Consider the following 22,849-nt stretch of genomic DNA (forward strand, 5'->3'; position numbering starts at 1 on the left):
CTGCATGAAGTATACTTGCCCTTTTTGAAAACAAACGGTTGTATAAACACAGCAATGCAAATATGACTAATGTCAAACTGTAAAAGGCAATGCTTGAAAAGAACGCTGGAATAAATGTTATATATATATATATATATATAATATATATTTATTTATAATTTTTTTAAACTGATACTGTAATTTCCCAACGCTAGCTGTCACATCCCAGGATAAGTGTGTCTCAGGCGTCCAGAGGGAGAAGCCACCAGGTAAAGGCTTGCAGAGGCCTGCCGTGTCTGGCCTTCAAGTGGCTGATATATGGATTCTCGTCCTTTTTGTGTGCGACTTGGCATGATGACTCATCCTTTTTCCTCCCCTCTCCTTTATTTTGCAGTGGTGGATTATCTGCTGCATCTGGCTCAGTAACATTTATATATATTTATTATATATATAACATATATTGGGGGTTGTCGTAAATATAATTTCAGAAGTCGATTTGAAAAGTATTTTGACGTCTGATCATTTATATAAAAAAAATACTCTTAATCATCGTATTCCGCCAAATTTCACTTTGACGGACAACCTGTTCCAACCTTTCTATCGGACAGTTGACATGGTATTAGTTTGAGTTTCAAGTTTCTTTATACAAAAATACAGAATACTTCTATATGAAATGCTTTTTCCTGTTCTGCTCCTGAGAGTGTGCTAGATAAAAATAGATAAGTAAAAAATAGAAGTCAAAAGTACGTAACAAGTGTTCAACTAAAGTGTTAAATATACATATAATACAATATACTGTACAATACAGAGTAGAACATTTTTAGTAACTGAGTTACAATATAAAGTACAATGCAGAAATGGGATGAGGTACGCCTTAGGGTAAGGTGCAATGAGGTATGAGTTGTAGTGCAAATCTCTTTACCTATAAATATAAAGTGTGTTAAAGTGTTTAAAGTTGGTAAAGTGGGTGCTACAGTGAGTTGTTTATTTAAGTGAGTGTGTGCGTGTGGATGTGTGTGCTGTGAGTGTATTTGATGGTTTGTTACATAGTGTTATTGTCATTGAGCATCCTGATATACTACAGCCCTTTGAAAAGCAACACAAGAAACGTCCTTGTTCCTTGCAGAGTTGAAGGTGAATTTAAGAACTCGTATGTGTTATTCTGATGGCAGTGGGCTGTCCATATCAATAACCAGAGAATTACAATTCTAATCATGTGATGTCTTGTCAACATATAGCCTGAGGCTGCTCTGTCCACACAGTGACTGAACTGACAACCAGTCCACCTTTATATTTGATACATTATTATGGTTGTCATTAATTATAAACCAGAAGATCTGCTTTTTTCCCATGAACATCACCTGGGATACAGACACCTTTTTCATCTTTTCCACCGTAGTCTTGATAGAGCTGTACATCCATATGACATCACAGAGGATAGGGCTGGACACACTCTTCTCTCTGGTTCCTGGCTATGGGAGACGGTGGTTAATGTTCACTGATCCCAAGATGTAACACTGAACGGCAAGTCCTTCATTCCGACAGCCATCAGACTCTATAACGTATCACTGTGCCTCACTGCATCACTGAGCACAGGGTGACAGTAGATCAAATCTTCCTGGACTTTTACTTTACTCTTAAATCGACACTGTACAATTCCACACTTTTTACTGTACACTGTATATATATATATTTCTTTTATCCACTTTTTCTCCCCATTTTTTTTTTTCTCCCATCCCAATTTCGTATATCCAATTCTTCCCTCCTCTGTCTTGAACATTGCTAGACTATGCCTCCCACAGGTCGGTTGTAGTGAGGACAGAAGCCTTGCATCACGTGTCCCCTCCGGTACACGAGGAGGCAGCCTGTCGCATATTTTCGCCGCAGCAACTCAAACTCTCAGTGGCGAGGAGTAACGCGTGGGAGGCTCACGCTGCCCCTGTCACTTCCTGCTTCCGTCGCACCGGCGTCACCAAACCGACCTGTAGGAGTCGCTGTCCACAACGTCAAATCCCCACCCACCGGCTTTCCCACCCTCTAACACAGGGGTGTCAAACTCATTTTCACAGAGGGCCACATCAGCATTATGGTTGCCCTCAAAGGGCCAAAGACCGTATAAATGTTAATGTAATGTAAAATAAATGTAGCTACTCATTTACATATTGTTAAACATGTTGTTTCTGTATTTATTACTTATTCAAGTTATACATATTGCATATGCATTTGCATAAATGTAAAAATATATGTTAGCTTATGTTATTTTAACAAATAATTTTAGTTTATCAGAACCCCATATTACTCCATCAATCAATGATCAAACCATTCAAGTAAATAACAAAGAAGAATATCATCAAATACAAGCTATGACATTAAGTTTGTTCAAAACCTTTTTGTCACAGTCAAGAGGGGCAGAACTAACAACTGTGAGCTGCAAAGAACACGTGGGACAGATGTAGCAGATGTTACAAAAACAAATGGCTGCACACAACCTTGCAGAGGCCATACATCCAACTAATAGAAGATTAATTATTAACTTTAATTAACAGATTGCAGAATGGGTACAGTACAGTACAGCTCAATACACACAATTGTTAACTTTAACTGCCAGAAGACGTGTTACAGCGTCCTTCCCGGCCATGCTCAAGTTGCCGAAGGACGCTTTACAGCGTCTTTAATATCAATATTTCAAAAATCTGTGATCGGATTCATATTTCCCCTCCGCTGGCCTGAGATCCACCAGGAGGACCCACTGAGCTCTCTGGCGGTTCAGGAGCGCCATCAGGTGGCCGATCGGCGCAATCGCCAAACAGGAAGTGCTGTGGAGGTTGTGCTGTTCGGCCATATTACTTCCGGGCACTCTGTTTGGCTCCCGGCACTCTGGCTCGTCACAATACATAGCGATCCATTGCCAATAACTCGATACACAACATGATTTGGACGTATATACCATTATACAACCTGGAAATGGACCGGGTAAATCGACATCCCATAATGGTAAAATTTCTACTCTACGCTGATCGCCCAACGGCGCGAGGAGACTGGGGTGAGTTTTAGCGTGTAGTATTACCGTCTTCGATTCTAACTGCTATGATCAACATTTGACCCACATTAGATGATTGGTATAACACTGCCCACGGAATTATAAACGGCCCCTCGCCCATCCGGTAAACATCAGATGACGTGTAGTAACTTCTAGAAGTACGTCTAGTTGGAATTTTTTATATCGCGCCGATTGCCATCAAGCTGTATTGCATCATCAATATAATGCATTTGGGGCTATAGATCACGTTCTGGAGAAAGCTGCAGAAAGAGATGAAAACATACTTATACATTAGACCATACTTTAGTATGAATATGTGAATGAAAAAGTTTAACGTTGCTTCACCCTGAACAATACATATAGGACTTTGAATGGGCCCTAATAATGGCAATCTAGCAATATGATTTAAAAAGTTATAGCCCTGGGGAGCTCCAGTAGCTCACCACGTACCGCGAGTGCTATTTCAGCGCCGTGGACAACCGTGCTCGCACGGATCTGGGGCTGAGCGAGTTCGAATCCCGGACTGCAGCCGTGCCTTTCCCAGAGTGTCTTCCCCCCCCATCTGAACCCTTTCAGCCTGCTTCTGTCGGTCGAACTTGACCAAGTATAAATGCGATAAACGTATAAAAGAGCCAGGGAAATGGCCAAAGTTTAAAAAAAAAAAAGAAAGTTATAGCCCTGCAAAGAAGGGGAACTTATCCATGTTAAATATAGCTGGCAATCCAGTCATTTTCCGGATTTCTGGCCGGCACCCAAAGTGTTAAGGGGATGCAGACCAGAGAAAGACTTTCGACTTGTTTACATCAGGGTCCCCCATTTTCAATTCGTAATGAAATTGCTATTATGTGTCTGCATGAACACACAACTGTAACTGTACTCAAAAATAACAAAATAAGGGTTGTCTCAGTTCACAACTATATTGGTAAAGTTTTGGGTGGGACTTGTTTGCGTCCCTACAGCTTCTTATTCAATTGAGCGAGATGCTCGGTTATGTCACACAGCCAGTTTGCATCTGACAGTTCAGACAATATTTCTTCAACCCTTTGTTACCTATTCCGCCTGGATCTTTTTTGTATTTTGGGCTGTAAAATTGTCAAAGAATGTCTGAGGAGTAAGTGCTTTTGGTTTTTTTCCTTTGTTACTTCATCAATACCTCAGATGTTCAACATACATGTATGTGTAAGAATGTGTAATAACTAAGGCTGTCAAAGTCAAAGCTTTATTAACGCATTAACCCACAATTATTTTAACACTGCTATTTTGTAACCCAATATTAATGTAAATTTTTTTTTTTTTTTTTTTTTTTTACCTGAGCTCTTGGGGGGCCACATCAAATGACGTGGCGGGCCGGATTTGGCCCGCGGGCCGTGAGTTTGACACCTATGCTCTAACACTTGCCAATTGTGTTAGTATGAACGACCGGCCAGCCGGTAGCAACGCCGAGAGCTGGGCTCGAACCCAGCGTCTCCTGCGTTGCAGGCGAGCGCCTTGCCCACTGCGCCAATCAGCCGCCCTACACTGTATATTTCTGTATATTTTGACAGTATATTTTATATTAGAATGGATATACATAACATAGAAAATGTATATCCCGGACCGTATTTTATTCTTAGTCTTATTTTTATTCTTTGTGACTTTTGACTACCTAAATGTCAGTGGCGTCGCATGGGTAAAATAACCAAAAAGGATACCAAAAAAAAGTTATTAAAAAAGATTTTATTACATTTTTTTATTAATATTTAAACCAAGCAGTCACCATAAGTCAAACCAAGCAGTCACCATGTACAGTATGGCTCGCCGGCCAGTCAAACCAAGCAGTCAACATGTACAGTATGGCTCGACGGCCAGTCAAACCAAGCAGTCACCTAGCCCCTTTCGTGATTGCGATGCACTGTAATCATAACAGGCAAGGCAAGAAGGCAACTTCACTGGTACCTATTCCTTTTTAAATGTGTTCACTTTAACTGTCCTTCTTACTTGAAACAGTCTCTGGAACCATATACATTTACATTTTACATTTAGTCATTTAGCTGATGCTTTTATCCAAAGCGACTTACAAGTTCTGTACGACAAGACAGCAAGAAGGGTACAATCAGCTGAGTAACAATGTTCATCAAGTGTTGCATGTTACAGTGTAGGTTAGTTTATTAGGACAAGTGCATGACAGTAAGGTTAGTCGGGGTTAGGTTTTTTTTTTCTTTTTAATCATTTCAGATAATGGTTGAAGAAGTGAGTCTTTAGTCGACGGCAAAAGATTGGACGGGATTCGGCTGTCCTAACTGGGATGGGTAGTTCATTCCACCATTGTGGGGCAAGGACTGAGAATAGGCGGCTTCTCTTCTCTTCGCTCCACTGCAGTATCATTGAGGCAGATTGGGAAAAAATAAATGTTTACAGTCTGTGGGCGTTTCATTTGAGCCTGGATCCCAAACGAACATCATCCATCTTTGATCACGTTTGGAAGCGCAGATTTCAGCCTGGAATAATGGGATTTATGATCAGCCAATGGACATATCGATCTACCAGATGCCGATGTATTATGACGAAATGCTGCCGGCGATCACATGGGCTGACGGTAGGATACTATTCACCCAAATTACAGCCGGATTGGAGCTTGTTTTAAAACGCAACGTGATCGATCAGTGAAAATGGCTACTTGAACGCACACTGTATTGCTAATCAATAATAGTAATCGGCGTCCCCCGCCGCCCCCATTTCATCCATAGATGCTCTGTAATAGTCCGGATGCTACGCAGTTTGTTTTATTTCATTTGTATATATACACAACAGAAATGGCGTTTGATATAACGTGACTAGCCTTTAGCCTCATATCTAGCTCCCCAGAAAAAAGACGAGGCGAAAACTGCGATAAACCTTATATTCACGGCGCTATAAAATGACAACCAACCGATGGATTTTTATTTTCTTTAAGCCATTATGAAGGCACGGTTTATGCACTCAAGTGACAATGAGAATGGACAGATAGCAATACTATAAAGTATATATATAGCTGTTAGAAAGTACATCGGTTTGTTGACAAAGCTCGGTCCTCTGGACTATAAATCGCCGCGGGACTTTGGTCGCCAAAGTGTTAAAGAAGACGTGTCCGGCCCATGGGGACATTAACGTGTTTTGTCGGGCCTTACAAATTAATTTGATTTGATTTGATTTACTACCTTACTAGGGCTGTCTTAAATACTTCGAAGCTTCGTTCGATGGCACAAGCTTCGGACATAAAAAAAAAACCGAAGTAAAAAAAAAAAATCTAATTTTTTTTTACTTCGATTTGTTTGTGTGTGTGCGCGCCATTGGGTGGGGCCGGGGGACAAATACACTGGAGGAAAGTAACCCAGCTCAGCACTGCCCAAATTATATCATCACTATTGCCTGTTTGAAGGATATCATCCTCAAACACATATACACCTACATGCCTTGTAGAATTCCACACATAAGAAAGAAAGATACTGGGATGAATAAACAAAATAGGAAATAAAATGTAGAAATGCATGCAATACATAAATAAATATGAATCTCCATATATGAAATAGAACATTTAGATAAGGTGCTACTGAGATGTTTTGGTGAGTTATTTTTGTGGAAGTAGCCCTTCTTAAAAATGCATGAACATTCATTGATAATTGGTCTGTAGTGGAGCCTACAAGGTCTACATTGCCGGACCATGTAGAATCCGGACCTTGTAGACTGACATAATTCTGTGCATAGTTTAGTCTACACAGGCCATATTTCAAATAATCAAAATCTTACTTCATTCATCTTAAACATTCTTGATTTGGGGGATTGGTAGTTCCCATGAAATCTGAAGTTGTTCAAACGACAACAGCGATCCACCTTGAATTAAATCACACAGCCGAGTGAAACCTTGTTGGCTGCGTCACAGTCACGAAAGGGGCTACTTAATTAATTAATCCAATCCACTTTATTTATAGAGCACATTTAAAAACAACAAAGTTTACCAAAGTGCTGTACAAGTCCCACAACATAAGATAAAAAATAAAATAAAAATTATAATTTTTTTCTTTCTCGAAGCTTCGAATTAAAATCGAAAAAAAGCTTCGAAGGTCAGCCCTATACCTTACACTGTAATCATAACTACTACTACCTTACACTGTAATCATAACTACTACTACCTTACACTGTAATCATAACTTGATTTGGCGTTGGGTGCATGATGCGCATGCGCTGTGATTGCGCACCAGGCAGCCAAATACGGAAATATAGCCGTTTTGAGCAGTGTTGACAAGTTTATAAAAATGATTTAAAATGTTTATTAGCAACGGCGAGCTTTCAAACCCCGCCGCGTGTGTGTGTGAAACCCTAATGGAACGCTGGGTACCTTTGAAATTTATATCTGATATATTTTGGATTCACCGCTAGTTTTTAAGCAGTGCTTGGTGGTGCAAATTAACCTGGCTACTATGGAGGAATAAGTGACTGCGTATCCGAGCCCCTGGCTTGCATCGCAGTCACGAAAGGGGCTACAACCAAGCTAGCTTGGTTACGTTAGTTAGCATCCAAGCTAGCCTGATAACGTTAGTTAGAAACCAAGCTAGGCTGCTTACCTGGCCAATGTGTGGTCCTCCTCCTGGACAGATAGATTTGTTAAATCATAATATCCACAGTGGTGTGCTGTGCTGGTCCTCAGTAAAGGTCCCGCCGGCGAAAAAAGTTTGATACTACTAAGAGATAATTCAAACGTGCCCGCGAGGGGATGATGTTCAGACGTTGTTGTTGTCACGTTAGGTGGACGTCAGGTGGAAACGTTCTGGACTGGCCCGGCCCCAGGGCGGCAAATTTGAAGACGCTAGACTACTTGCCAGCCAGACTGCCCCGTGTTACATTAACCCAACCCCTTTATTAAGCTCGAATCTTATTGGCTAATAATTGGTTGTGGATTCCACAACCAACCACAATGTGGACACTAGAAAAGACACCTCCCCCTATGCAAATTTTCTCTATTCTCAATGTCAATCAAAATAATGCTGCCTGAGCACAGAGTGACTGCCAGGCCCTGCCTCAGTGAGTCTGACAGTGTTGGAGAGAAAATTATAAAAAAGAATTATAACGGAGATGAAAAATAATGATTATTATTATTGTAAACTATATAAAAAAATATATATATATTTGTAGGAGTGCGGAACAAACAGACTGCCAGACGGTTGTTTAGATGCAATACACAATACACAGAATGACAGAATATGAATGTGAATTCTATTGTCCATTATTGTCCCCCACATGCGCCCCCCCAGAATTCACCAGAACTGGCAGCATGAGCCGGTGAGGACCCCGTAAAATCCTGCCGAAGCGGCTTCGGGTGTCCAGAGTCTGTGTAGCGACGGGACCAGTTACCACCAGAGGGTGGTCTGAGGACTTAACGGCCAGGGGGAAACCCTGCGTCATGGTGGAACCCGTAGACCCCGGAGGGTGGTCTGAGGTTTTGATGGCCGGAGGGCGGCCGCGCCGCGGCGGCTGAGCTACAGGAACCGGACGGTCCAGGTCCACATGAGCCGGTTTCAGACGGTCCACTGAAATGTTGTCCGGTTTCCCTCCTATTTCGACTACAAATGACTTGTCCCCTGTCTCCAGAACATGAAAAGGCCCCTCATATGGTGGCCGTAGTGGCGACCGATGGGCATCATGGCGGACAAAGACGTACTTTGCTGTATGGAGATCAGGTGGAATATAAGCCTGGGGCACAATGTGCTGTGACGTAGGCACTGGCCTAAATACCTTGGCATTGTCCAGGAAAACAGACCGTTGCTGGCCAGCAGACCAAGGCGTTGTGGTGTTGGGCATGAAATCCCCGGGGACTCGCAATGGCTGCCCATAAACCAGTTCGGCTGAGGAGGACTGAAGATCTTCCTTAGGGGCTGATCGGAGGCCCAGCATGACCCACGGAAGTCTGTCAACCCACCCATTGTCCCGAAGACTGGCCCTGAATGCAGCCTTCATTGACCTATGAAACCTCTTGCACAGTCCATTGGCTTGAGGGTGATAAGCCGTTGTACGGTGCAGCTAGCGGGTGCTGGCCCTCTCGTTTCCCGACACCTTGGCATGGGGGTAGTTACATAGGGGTAGGCATCTTCTAGCCTTAGAGCCAAACTGTGCATGGTAGAAACGCATACCTGTGGGTTTTTGTCTCTGGGCGGGGGCTCTGGAGAGGGCAGAAGCAACAGCAGGGGGCGGAGAGTCATCCACCTGGTACACAATATTGTTAGCCACCTGACACTGTTGTGTAGCAGAGAAAAACGTATCAGCCTCTTTAGCCAATGCCCGATAGTCTGTAATGGGAGAGTTAGCCAAAGCCGACCGCACTTGCAATGGTAGCTGCTGTAGGAATAGCTCCTTAAAGATAAAACAAGGCTTGTGGTTGCCTGGTAGTAAAGCCAACATTCGATCCATTAGCTCCGGTGGTTTAGCATCGCCCAGGCCCGGCAAAGACAGTAGCTGACGTGCACGCTCAGACTCCGTCTGACCAAAAGTTTCTAGCAGCACATCTTTCAGTGTGTCGTACTTACTTCCATCCTCCGGAGGATTCCCGAGCAGATGTGCCACTCTGGATGCGGTAGCCCCGCCGAGCGCCGATACCACGTAATAGTACTTTTTATCATCCTCCGTGATCCTCCGTATAGCGAACTGCGCCTCCGTTTACGCGAACCAAACAGCAGCCTGCTGCTCCCAGAACTCCGGTAGCTTCATTGCTACAGCGTTCACACTCATGTTTGCTTGTTCAAAAAATGTAATCCAGTCTTTGGAAGCATCCAAAAACGATCGTCAGAGTCACCAATGTAGGAGTGCGGAACAAACAGACTGCCAAACGGTTGTTTAGATGCAATACACGTAAAATCTCATGTTTACTTCCCACTTCCTTAATACAAACTAATACGTCATCACGTCAACCCGTGTGACTACATAACGTCAATGCCCTCTAACCACACCCTGTGCATAACATTGAACATGGAGGTGACAGAATATGAATGTGAATTCTATTGTCCATTATTGTCCCCCACGTATTAATATATATTTTTTTTTATTATAATTTTTTTTACTGTTTATATTTTTGGGGAAGCTTGGCTTCCCTTGGCTTCCATGAATATTCGCCACTGCTAAATGTTTTCTGTGAGCAATCTGTAGTGCCAAATTTCCCTCTGGATGAATAAAGTATTTCTATTCTATTTTGATACAGGTCAAACTTTACTTAAGATTTTCAAAGCTGGAATTTGGTAGAGTTCTCCTTTTTTAATGTTTTTAACATACACTGCCTGGCAGTGATCACTGTTGCTGCTGCATTGCACTGTGTGAGGGTGTTGGAACTAGGCGGCCATATTTACACGCTATGGGATGTCGTGGCTGAATCACAACTTTAATTTCCTCTCTCCTTTTCTGTAAAACTTCTCCATATCCTCTCTTGGCCTTGGTGTGTCACATATCCTGTATGCGTCTATGCCTTCTACAACGCTGTTCGGTTTCCGCGTTGCGGTTTTGCGCTCTGATTGGCCGAGCATGCGCAAGAGCCGCGGCACGGCCCTCAGCCGTGCTGCGATAAGGCTTTCGCCAGCGGGGAGAGGGGCTACCGCGAGCGGGATCGCTGCGCTCATCAACGGCCCTCCGTGCTCCGCCTTTCAACAGCGGGGAGAGTATTCTGGGGCTTATGCCGCGAAGCAGTAGCACACATAGTTGCAATGCATCTGTCAGTTGTACTTAACTATGTGTTCACTGTTGTGTTACTGCTTCGCGGCATAAGCCCCATAATACTCTCCCCGCTGTCGAAAGCCGGAGCACGGACGGTCGTTGATGAGCGCAGCGAAGCCGCTCACGGCGCCCCTCTCCCCGCTGGCGAAAGCCTTATCGCAGCACGGCTGAGGGGCGGCGATGAAGCCCGAGAATATGTTGTTTCTTTACACATATGTTGGATTATGTAATTGGTTTGTCATGACAAACCAATAAAAAAGTCGCGCGACTCGGGCTTCATCGCCGCCCCTCAGCCGTGCTGCGATAAGGCTTTCGCCAGCGGGGAGAGGGGCGCCATGAGCGGCATCGCTGCGCTCATCAACGACCCTCCGTGCTCCGGCTTTCGACAGCGGGGAGAGTATTATGGGGCTTATGCCGCGAAGCAGTAACACAACAGTGAACACATATAGTTAAGTACGACTGACAGATGCATTGCTACTATGTGTGTTACTGCTTCGCGGCATAAGCCCCATAATAATACTCTCCCCGCTGTTGAAAGCCGGAGCACGGAGGGTCGTTGATGAGTGCAGCGATCCCGCTCGCGGTAGCCCCTCTCCCCGCTGGCGAAAGCCTTATCGCAGCACGGCTGAGGGCCGCGGCTCATGCGCATGCGCGCGCTCGGCCAATCAGAGCGCAAAACGGCAACGCGGAAACCGAACAGCGTTGTAGAAGGCATAGACGCATCCTGTATAGCCACCTTCTTAACCCTTTCACTGCCACACGACAGAAGGTTAACCCTTTACTAATGATGGAGCATCGCCGTCGGTTGTGTGATAGTAAAGGGCTAACCTTCTGTATTGTCACAGTGAAAGGGTTAACCGGCTGTCGTGTGGCAGTGAAAGGGTTAAAAGGATTGTCACAAACCTTTTATTTAGTGTACATTTTATCCAAAATGCATTTGCACCAGAGTTTTGGTTTGTGAGATATTGAAAGTAGAAATGATTCCTGTTTGGTAGCAATACCTACAGTATCATTCATCTTCTTTATTTGATCCTTTTAAGAGAGAAATGGTTTGACCCCCCATTGACCACCGCTAACATTGGTAATCATTTCTACAGTACATGCATCTCAAATTCCAAAACACTAAGGCCGGTGCTTTTTGGATGAACTGAAATGATTCCCTGTTTGTAAAACGTTTACCTGTTTAATTGAATTGAGGAACTTTGCTCCTCCCACAGCTGCAGGAAGCCAGGCAGATGGAGAAGGAGCGTCTCCGGCAGCAACAGCAGCAGCAACAGCTCCAGCTCCAGCAGTCCCCGGCCAGCCAGTCCTCCACCTCCCCTCCACCTCCCCAGAGGACCGCAACCACACCTCCACCGCCACCCACAACACCAACACCGCCACCCACCACACCTCCACCGCCACCCACCACACCAACACCGCCACCCACCACACCAACACCGCCACCCACCACACCAACACCGCCACCCACCACACCGCCACCCACAACACCAACACCGCCACCCACAACACCAACACCGCCACCCACCACACCAACACCGCCACCCACCACACCAACACCGCCACCCACCACACCAACACCGCCACCCACAACACCAACACCGCCACCCACCACACCAACACCGCCACCCACCACACCAACACCGCCACCCACCACACCAACACCGCCACCCACCACACCAACACCGCCACCCACAACACCAACACCGCCACCCACAACACCAACACCGCCACCCACCACACCAACACCGCCACCCACCACACCTCCACCGCCACCATCTACCACCACCGCTATATCTGGTGCCCCGTCTGAGGAAGCCAGCCAGGCGGCTGTGCAGGACACTCATGCAGAGCCAGAGGACCCCAACCCAGAGGACCCCAACCCAGAGAACGGCTCTGTCTTCTGCTGTGCCGAGAACGAGCAGACCGAGGCGGACCAGGCTACTGCTGCTGCTGCTGCTGCTGCTCAGAGTAGGTTTTCTGTGTATACAGCCTGTTAGAATACTGGTCATGGAGTTATTAATGCTAGAATATATGTTGGTTCTCAACCTTTTTCATGTCAAAACCCCCCAAATTGATACACACAGGGCAGCGGACCCCTATGTGATAAGATGTTGTCACAGGGACCCCCATCTGAGCATATTTTGTTTGTTTAGAGATTAAGTCCAGACATAACATAATAATGACAATAACTGTCAGTACTGTAGTTGAGATAACAGTGGAGAAAGTGAAATGTACAGTATGATCAGAATAATCACTCATATATATTCTCTTTTTGGACACATTTTCACTGAAATAAATAGTAACATTAGACTATTCCAGGGGGGACCCCCAGGAAACCCATCCTGAAGCCCTTGTTGAGAACCACTGCTTTAGGGAAAATGTCAAAGTTTTAGATGTGAAGCACCTCTTAGATCAGGGGTTCCCAAACTTTTCAGGCCGCGACCCCCAAATAACGGTGTCAGAGCCGCAACCCCCACTATTATAGGAGGTAAAAAAAATGTATATATATATGTATATATATATATATATATATATATATATATATATATATATATATATATATATATATATATATATATTTTTTTTTTTTTAATATATAAATGGAAATGTATGGTTGAAACATGCAAACGTTCAAACGCACACACACTAATAAGCATTGGAGGCTTTTAACCAGGGCCCGACTGGGGAAATCATTCAGGCCAGGAAATATAGTGCAAAATATAGCCCCAGTCAGGCCACTTTTTAAGCAGGGGGTCTGGGGGTCCCCCACCAGGAAATCTTTTGTTACAAAGACTTCATTTCCTGCATTCTGGTGCAGGCATTTTTTCATTGTACCCTTTAAATGCCAGTGTTTGTGATGGCATCACAAATTATTGTTAAAAAACATATGTATGATTAGCAACAACACTGATTTTGATGGATTTTCTGTTTTTTTGTAATGTCAGATTGAAAAAATACAATCTTTTATTCAACTTCAGCCCTGATCATAACACCACATATTCATTTTATAATTCTAACCCTTTAAATACCAGTGTGTGTGATGGCATATATTTGCAATATATCAAATGCAAAGTAGATTTATTTGGGGGGGATTATTACAGGCTAGCATGTGTCAATGATTAGCAACAACAGTTTTTTGTAAGGGTCCCATGCGGCTCCTTTTGTGTGTGTGTGTGAGAGCAAGAGAGAGAGAGAGAGAGATAGTTCTCCAACTTGTGTGAGTTGCAGTGATCTCCTGGTTGTTCCCCATCTAGGTTATCTAACTATTGCGCTGCTGCAACTAGAAACACTGGCCTGGCCTGCTTCTAAGTTCAGTGGCCTGACTGGAGATTTTTTTTTTTTTCATTTTTTTTTATATATTTTTGGAAATCATCTGGCGACCCCCCCCCCCCCCCCCCCCTCGGCGGCTCGCGACCCCCACTTTGGGAACCCCTGTCTTAGATCAGCAATAATAGCTTTGATTTATAAAGCACCATTCATGAAACCCAAGCACGCTTTACAAAGCAACAAAAATACACATAAAACAAGCTAAATAAATAATAGTAACGATAAAGGACAGGGAGATTACTAGATGGGTTTTCAGGGCCGTCACTAACTAACTAACTAGCTTGCTAGCTAGCTTTGGCTGACTCTACCACTAGTGGCATTTACCTTCCTAGCTGTGTCATCAGTCATCCAATAGAGTGAACAACACCCACTGGCATATCAAAGCGTCCAAGGCTTTCATTGGAGTGAATCGACAATAGTTTGTAGAAAATATATAACAACAAATGTTGCTGCGTGTCAACATGGTCACCCCTCCTCAGGTCCTCCAGATGAGGAGTGTTTGGGGTCGGGGGAGGAGAGCCTGGTAGACCTCGAGGCTCAGGCTCAGGAGATCGTCTGGAAGTTTCTACAGGAGGTGGTCAACACCGTAGTCCCAGGTAGTGTGTCGTGCCAGCCATCATAGACGGGCAGAAGAAAACCCATCTATGATGCATCAATACTAATGTGGAAATTAAATTGCACTGGTCTACAAAACTGATATTATAAATGAATCAAAATGTAGGTACATGATTACCTGTTAATATAGTTATATTATCGTATAGCTTACGCTCTGCTCTCTTGAAACTATCCCTTTATCCAATCTAATAATGAATACTTTTTCTCCACATGCACACACCCATCCGCCTGGCCACACCCACATCCGCTCCTCTACATAAGCGGGGTCGTGGCCACACCAACAGCTCCTTCCCTATTTTCACCACGTAAAGTGCCTGTATACACCACTTTAAGTTTAGTGCCGAAATAGTTGTTGGAAAGGAGCTACGTTGACGTTGTATCTTTGTTTTTTTCTCTCGCGCAAATTTACGAAAAAAACTAAGAGATAATGTCTTCACCGTCGGATGGTCTAGACGCTCACAACGTTACCCTCCACCAGCGCTTCACTATCGCAGCGTCCTCCGTGCGTTGTGGGGCGTCTCTGGCTCTGTGGTCGTGGCAGCCAGGTACGCCTGGGTGGCGCCCGGTGGTGAGTTTGCCTCGCCGAGGGGCCGTTGAGCCTCCATCTCCTGTGAGATGGCCGGGTTCCGGCCCTGGTTCCCCCGCCAGTGGACAGTCGGCCGAAAGGCTCGTTCTCGTCGTAAGGCGGCGAGCAGCAGGGGTGAACGGCCTGGTTTTAGTGTTGTGCTGGAGCCGGACGAGAGTTCTCTTGCCTCTTCTCCATTTCCGATGGAAACTGAGGATTACATGGAGGGGGCGGGAGCTCTCTCGAAGCCCCAGTAGAGACGTATCACTCTCCCCCTCGGGGAGTGGCAGGGAGTGCTGCGTCTCCTTGGGGTCCCTTGTACTCCAGGGTTGGGTTAGAACCTCCAACCCTGAGACAAGATGCCCAGCTAAACGTACGTGAGGGACGCGAGTGACGTGGAGGGAGGTATGCAAGGGGAGTTGCTTGCCTTGTTCCTCGAGCTCATGGCGGCCGCTGCAGCCGCTAATGGCGTGGCGTTGCTGCAGCCACTGCCAGCACCTGTTCCTGATGACATGATAGGTCATCTCTGGCAACGTCGTCCTGTGAGAGAGACGGGCGTTGTCTGCCCATTCTTCCCAGCGATGGAGGCCTACGTGGCACAGGGACAGGTAATCTCCCGCATCGTTGGCCAGTCACGCGGGTGGTGGGTTTGGTCCAGGGGCTTAAGGACGGGGTGCCTCGGCTTAATAGCCAGATGGCATCCATACTTTGCCCCGAAATGGTGTGGGAGCCGTTAAGAAAGCCGGTTCCCCAGGGGAAATCAGCTAGGCAGTTGGCAACGTGGAGTGACCAGGTGTACATCGCCTCGACTCAGAGCCTGGCTGCGACCTCCAACATCGCGCAGCTGGCGCGCTACATGTCGGGGCTGATAGAGGGCGGGTCGGTATTGGATGACCATCAACGATACCTTCACGCCCAGGCGACTGGAGCCATCCTGCACCTTTCCCAGCTGCAGGCGATAGCCGCCGGGAAGGAGCGCGCTCTGGCCACTCTCATCCAGCGCCACCTTTGGCTGGAGCAGGCGCGGGTGCCGGAACAGAGGAGGATTCCGCTGCTCACGGCCCCCCTCTCTGATGCTGGATTATTCGGGTCGGCCATGCAGCAGATGACGGCAGCCTGCAGGGAGATGGAGGAGGAGCGCTCCGTGCTTGACCGCTGCAGCCAGTCGCCCCACGCCCGGAGGGAACGGTAGGGATCGATGTGACCAGGCTCCCCAGCACCGTCCCTCCGGGCGGTGGGAGAAAACAGCGCTCTGCTAGTGACTCCCCTGTTTACCCCCCTCCCCCTCCTCCCCCCCCCCCAACATATGATTTTTGTTATTAAGTAAAAAGTCCCTCCTGGTGAGGGACTGTTTTTTGTTACAAAACGTGTGTTTATTCACTATATATTGGGGATACGATGTATAACCCTCACCTAGCTGTGGGGTTGTGTGTTTGCTTAGGGAGTAGGGCAGTTTTCTTTGAAAATTGTTTTCTGGTTGCTATATATGTGTGCTTAGCAAGGCCTGTGGCTAGCACTCGGTCGAGAGACTCGTCTTCTCTCATCATGAAAAGACGGTGTTCTTCTTGCAGTAGTAAGAGTGAACTTTACCTTTTTTATCTGAGAGGGTTGTGTGTATTCTGTTACGTTTGGGAAACATGGCATCGAGTCCACAACTAGGTTAAGTGTTAGCCTGCAGAATTAATCACATGTGTAGCTTGTACCGAGGTCTTTGGACCCTCTCTTTAACGTCTGTTGTTTTTTTCTTTACTTGGTAAAGTATAAAAATGCGGGTGGCGTGTTCGCACATGAGCCTAAAGCCTTGTATAAAAACCAGTTTTTTACACAAACGAGTTTATCGTCTGTGGCTGGCGTGCAACTGTTAAGCTTATCCTAGAGGATATACGCTTTTTTCATGTAGCATGCTAGACAACTGGTATCATGCGCTGCTTGTTGTTTTCATTGTATCCGGGGTGTGAGGTCATAGGGGGTGAACTGATAAACCCCTCCCCTCTTTTACTGATTGGCCAGGGGGTTGGACCTCCTGTTCTTCGGTCTTCCTGTCACGCTGTGGGGTCAGCGCGTCACAGGGAGGGGAAAGGGGGGGGGGGAGGGAGTTCCCTGGTCCCACGCCATATTTGGACAGGTGGGTCACGGGATTTCCCTGGCCATAGAATACGTCACTGGGCGCGTTTCTATTGGTCATGAGACTTCCGTGAGTTCTTTCAGGCTCCATATTGTGGACCACTGTCATTGTCAAGATTGGGTGATGCGGTGCGTTCGTTTTCTGCTCTGCTCTCCATTTGAATATGTGTTGAGCTTTTGGTCACGTGGCTCAATGTTTACATATATCTTTTCAATTGTTACTCACGTGGAAGGTCTCTCTGGGGGTTCCCTGTCTTCCCTCTTATATACAGAGCGGTGTTGACAGGGTTTTTTCCCTCGGATGTGTCATATGGGACCCATATTTGTGTCTTTTTGGCCGGCTTCCTGCCGCTCGTCCGAGGCGGCATGGAGGGAACGTTGTCTGGTTTCTTATTAGAATTACCATTGAAGGGGAGCTCCAGTAGCTCACCACGTACCGCAAGTGCTATTTCAGCGCCGTGGACAACCGCGCTCGCGCGGATCTGGGGCTGAGCGCGTTCGAATCCCGGACGGCAGCCGTGCCTTTCCCAGAGTGTCTTTCCCCCCCATCTGAACCCTTTCAGCCTGCTTCTGTCGGTCGAACTTGACCAAGTATGAATGCGAAGAAAAAGCGATAAACGCTAAAAGAACCAGGTGACTGGTCAAAGTTTAAAAAAAAAAGAATTACCATTGATGTGTTTTTTGGGTCTCGACGTGTACAATACATAGCGCTGGCCCTGGGTGCTTTCGGTGTGGAACCACGTCATGGGCTGGCGCGCCTTGGTTGCTCATTCATAGAAACAGCGTTTTTTATACGAGCGACTGGGAAGGAGATTTTATCTCTTCCGAGCGCCAGTGTACTAGGTTAGTCTCGACGACCGGGTACAGTGCATTCACGTTCTGACCGTCTTGGTGGCGCTCTCTGTGATGTTTTGGATCGACACGTGTACCTACCCCCCCCCATCTTAGGACTGGGGATGGCGGCGTGACTAGGACACGGGACTGGTTCTGGTCGCGCCGGACCAGGTCAGTTAACCCGTTGTCCGCCGGGGCGCAGATCTGCTGTTCTGGTACCCTGAAAGACTGCTGGGCAGGGCTGGGAGGGGGCTGTCGAGGACGTTTTCTATTGAACCCCTCTGGCATCCCTGTGTACGTCCCGGTCCGCCGGGCCCAGGTCCGAACTCGTTCTCGTCGACCTGTTGGCCTGGGTTAACCCCTTTGAAAACTGAAACACTTGTACTGCCTGTATAGCCAGTGTATACGCGCAGTTCTGTTTCTGAGTTTTTTTCTTGGTGGGTTAAGGGAACAACCGCCTCCTGTTAAACTAAACATAGGGGGGTGGTTGATTCCCTGATGTGTTGGTAGCAGAGTCGACTCTTGGGTTGAGGCCGGGCTTGACCCAGTCTGCCCGCGAGTGTGCCCCCGCACCTTTCATGACGTCTGCCAATCGTGTCAGCCTTCTCTTGGACCTCGACCTCTCTGAGGGGTCGGGTTTGTGGAGGTTGCGACATGGTGCACAGCATACCGAACGCCCCTTCCGCCGGGGTGCTGTTTCACAGTAGACCCCTTAGGCGCCTGTCTAGTCCGCACTGCTCCGGGCACAGGTCGAGTTATGCTCTTGGGGCCTGTTGCCTGGATTGAGGGATCAACCTCTTTTGGTTGTCTCCCCGGTGCGCCGACTGGCCCCACAGTATTGTGGGGGTGTAGCCTCTGTGGAGTGCTTCAGGGCGGCGTGCCGTAGGGGGGAAGGGCCTGCTCTTGGATTGGGCCTTGTCCGATACGCTGGCGATGTGGGGGGTGGTGTCACCAGTGACCATCTGGTGGGGTCTCGATGCTATGGCATCGTTGGCCTCACCGGGCCCCCTTTTTTCGGGGGGTCCTGGCCCTCAGGCTGTTTCTGGGGCTGGGTCCTCCTCCGCGCTCCGCTGCTACGGCCTTGCCACAGGGTTGGTTTCTTGACCTTTTGACCCTGTGATGTTGGGGGCTGTGACGGGGGTGTTTTTCTTCCCGTCCGTTCCCTGGTGGCATGTGGGATGCACGCTTGAGTGGTCGTGGGTCCTTCTGTGTGAAGGTAAGTCCCACGATCTGCTCACCCTGTGCGTTTGAGGTGCTAAACCCTCTTCGCACAGTTGGATCCGATTCCCTCCCGTCCCCCTCTAGGGGGGTCCGGGGGCTCGGGTCCTCCCTGGTTCTGATGGTTGTGGGGGGCCTCAGCGGGTACATCTGTCGAGCTTCCGCTCTGCTCAGCTCCTGTGGTCCAAGAGAGTAGAGCGTAAGCTATACGATAATATAACATACGGTTATCCTATAACCATAGTTATATGAGTATAGCGAGCGCTCTGCTCTGACTCACTGAGGACCCCGTGGTCTTCGCCTTCGGTGGTGAAAGACTTGGGAAGGAGCTGTTGGTGTGGCCACGACCCCGCTTATGTAGAGGAGCGGATGTGGGTGTGGCCAGGCGGATGGGTGTGTGCATGTGGAGAAAAAATATTCATTAGATTGGATAAAGGGATAGTTCCAAGAGAGCAGAGCGCTCGCTATACTCATATAACTATGGTTATAGGATAACCGTATGTTATTAGGCCAGTCATCGATTTGCAATTAATCACATTATTGTATAGAATAGAATAGAAATCCTTTATTTATCCAGAGGGAAATTCAGCTGTCCATAGTTAACTGTGATTAATCGCATGAATGTATCTTAAAGGGTTTAATGTTTAATACATTTATCAACATGGGAGTGAAGAGATATGCTTGCTTTATACAAATGTGGTTTATTAGATCAAATAGATAACCAAAATTACAAATATTGTCCAGAAAAACAAAGGTACAAAGTTAACATGAATTTTAGTCTCAATATAAGTATATATGTAAAAAAGAGTGCGTTGGACGAGAGGAAACGGGTAGCACGCGTGTGCTGGAGCTCCTGGTCAAATAAGTAAAAAAACGGATGAATAAAGACCCGAAAAGAAATAAAAAATGGAGATGCAATCAAGGAACAAGGAGGAAACAAGGAATGAGAAGAAGAGAGAAAATGAGGGATCTCTGAGAAGGGAGAATTTGAAGATACAAAATCCCCGTCGCGAGGGAGAGAGGGACCAGGTGGAAGGAGGAGGTGGGCCGGCCGCGCTCGACAGGGAAGTGCCAGGATGGGCGGTCTGCATGCAGGCCGAGATATTGGCATATATGAAAACAATGACGGACGCAATATTGGCGGATATGCAGACAACTACGGACACGATAAGGACCGATGTCGGGAGGCTGGGGGAGGAATTGAAGACGGAGCAGGAGGATATCGGGGGAGAAATGGATGCGGGACTCGAAGCGGTCAATGAAAAGATGGTGGAACAGGGTGAGAGCGTGGCGGCGTTGGAAGGGAGAACGGCGGAGGAATGGGAAACGAAGATACACGAAGTACTGACAATTGCAATTCTACAACAAGAAAAAATGAAGGAAGAGCTGTCGGACATGGAAGGGAGACCGCGGAGAAATAATACCCGGTTATGGGGATTGGAGGACGGAGTGGATGTGGTGAGGGAGATTCAAAGAGCCCACGGGGCGGATGCGCCGAAGCAGCCCGCTGGCAGGCCCCCCGAGAGCGGTTACTATTAACTTTTTGAGCTTCGAGGTGAAGGAAATGATAAGGAGACGTGAAGGAAGAGACACGGGGAGGCAAACGAGAGGAGTACATAAAGAACGGATTAACCACCCCAGCTATAGACAATAATGCCCAATGGAACACATACACAAATGCGCACTATAATCACTGCAGATGGAAATAATTAGGAGGGTAAATATACAACACATAGAATAATTGGAGGAGTAAACATGCTACACACAGAATGGAGAACTATAATCACAGAGAGGTTTACACAAATTGGACTGGGATGAAGGAGAGTCAATGGAACATGGGACTCGAATCACGGGAGGACTGGAGGGTGGGGGTCTCGGAACAGGAGGAAAAGCAGACAGAGAACTTTGACCAGGAGTTCTAGCACAATAGACAACACGAATGTTGGACAATTATAGTGAGATGAAGGGAGGCCAAGACATCAGGCACCCCTCGCCACTAGGCAGAGCCCTCTCAACAAGAGAGCCAATACTCTGCACCTACCAGCAGGGGAGAGGGGGTGACTTATGGATCCCCCGTACACCATGGGAGCGATTTATGTAAAGTATATATGTTTTAAATGTGCACATGGACAAATATGAAGGACAAAAATTCAAAATGTTGGACATGAAGAGAGGCTTGGAGAGCCTCCTGCGGGGGGTATCTTCGTCTCTGGGGGGGGGCTTCTCCAGTAGGAGGGCTGATCCCCCTCCAAACCGCCAACCGGGGAAAGAGTGCGCTTATTGTATTGTTAGTTTTATTTTCACAAACGTGTGCGGTGATGTCGGTGACATGGGAGGTACAGTGGGTTTCCTGGGGTCCTCGGCCGTCGTGCCTGGGCGGTCAGGTGTCGGGGCCGGGGGGGCACCGGGCTTGGCGTCGCGGGGGGTCGGGGGGCCATTGAGGCGTGGTGCTTAGACCTTCTGCGGACCTGGGCTTGGGGCTCTAGTGGGCCAGGCGGTCGGGCGGGGGTGGGTGGGGGTGGGTGGGGGCTCTGGGGGCTCGGCTCTGTGCATGGTGGACCAGGATATGGGGGTGTTCTATCTCTCGGGGAGGAGGGCGGGAGGGAGGGGTTTCTCACAGGGGGATCAGAGAGGATGGGCTTTGCCCGGCGGGGTCCTGTGTGTTGGGTGGCCGATGGGCGTGGGGTGGGGCTCTCGGGGGCATGGGGAATAGCGGGCTTGGCTCGGTGGGGGGGGAGTCCCCTATCCTTTCCTCTACTGGGCCTGGCCCAATTGATTCAAGGGACCTGTGTCGATGGGGGCCCGGCTACGGGCGCAGCGGCCTAAGATATGGGGGGCGCCAATGGGCTCAATTCGGGGGGGGGTTTATGCGGTTTGACCCGGGAGAGTGGGATCCCGTGGGTTGTGGGTTGGTTGTGCGTGGGGTGGGGGGCTTGGTGGCATGGGAGGTAGCGGGCTTGGCTCGGTGGGGGGGGTATTGCCCCTCGCCCCTTTACTGGGTCGGGCCCAATCAGATTCAAGATACCCGTGTCGCTGAGTGCTGGACCCCGTGTGGGACGGACCTGGGATGCGGGGGAGCCCGGTTTCTAGGGTGGGAGGGGGGGGGTTCCTCTTGCGGGGGTCTGTGAGGATGAGCGCAGCCGAGTTCAAGGGGCCCACATCATTGTACTGTTGTGTTATTGATGTTATTGTATATGTTGTGTTGTAACCTGTATGTCTATAAGTGTTCAATAAAAATGTAAGTTTAAAAAAAAAAAAGAGTGCGTTGGTCTTGGTGTTTTTTACATTCTATTGTTAACACATTGACTGCCAACCATTGTACCCATCAAAGTACCCAGTCTGCCACCGTTGAAAGCCTATGGAGATGTTTACCTTCTTTGCAGGGCTATAACTTTTTAAATTGTATTGCTATATTGACATTACTATGGCCCATT

The 22,849-nt window shown here is 47.5% G+C and overlaps 1 protein-coding gene across 1 annotated transcript in view; it reads left to right on the forward strand.

Moving 5' to 3' along the window:
• Nucleotides 1-22,849, forward strand: part of LOC311239458 (uncharacterized protein) — a gene marked incomplete at its 3' end in the record, with an annotated part of 106,847 nt that overhangs the window by 81,815 nt on the left and 2,183 nt on the right. The window contains exons 6-7 of the mRNA XM_084327766.1: nucleotides 11,947-12,700; nucleotides 14,539-14,655. Of these exons, the coding sequence (XP_084183892.1) occupies nucleotides 11,947-12,700; nucleotides 14,539-14,655 (871 nt within the window). The remainder of the gene's footprint in view (nucleotides 1-11,946; nucleotides 12,701-14,538; nucleotides 14,656-22,849) is intronic.

This window comes from Notolepis coatsorum (genome assembly GCF_963971535.1).
Source record: "Notolepis coatsorum genome assembly, chromosome: 13".
NCBI lineage: Eukaryota > Metazoa > Chordata > Actinopteri > Aulopiformes > Paralepididae > Notolepis > Notolepis coatsorum.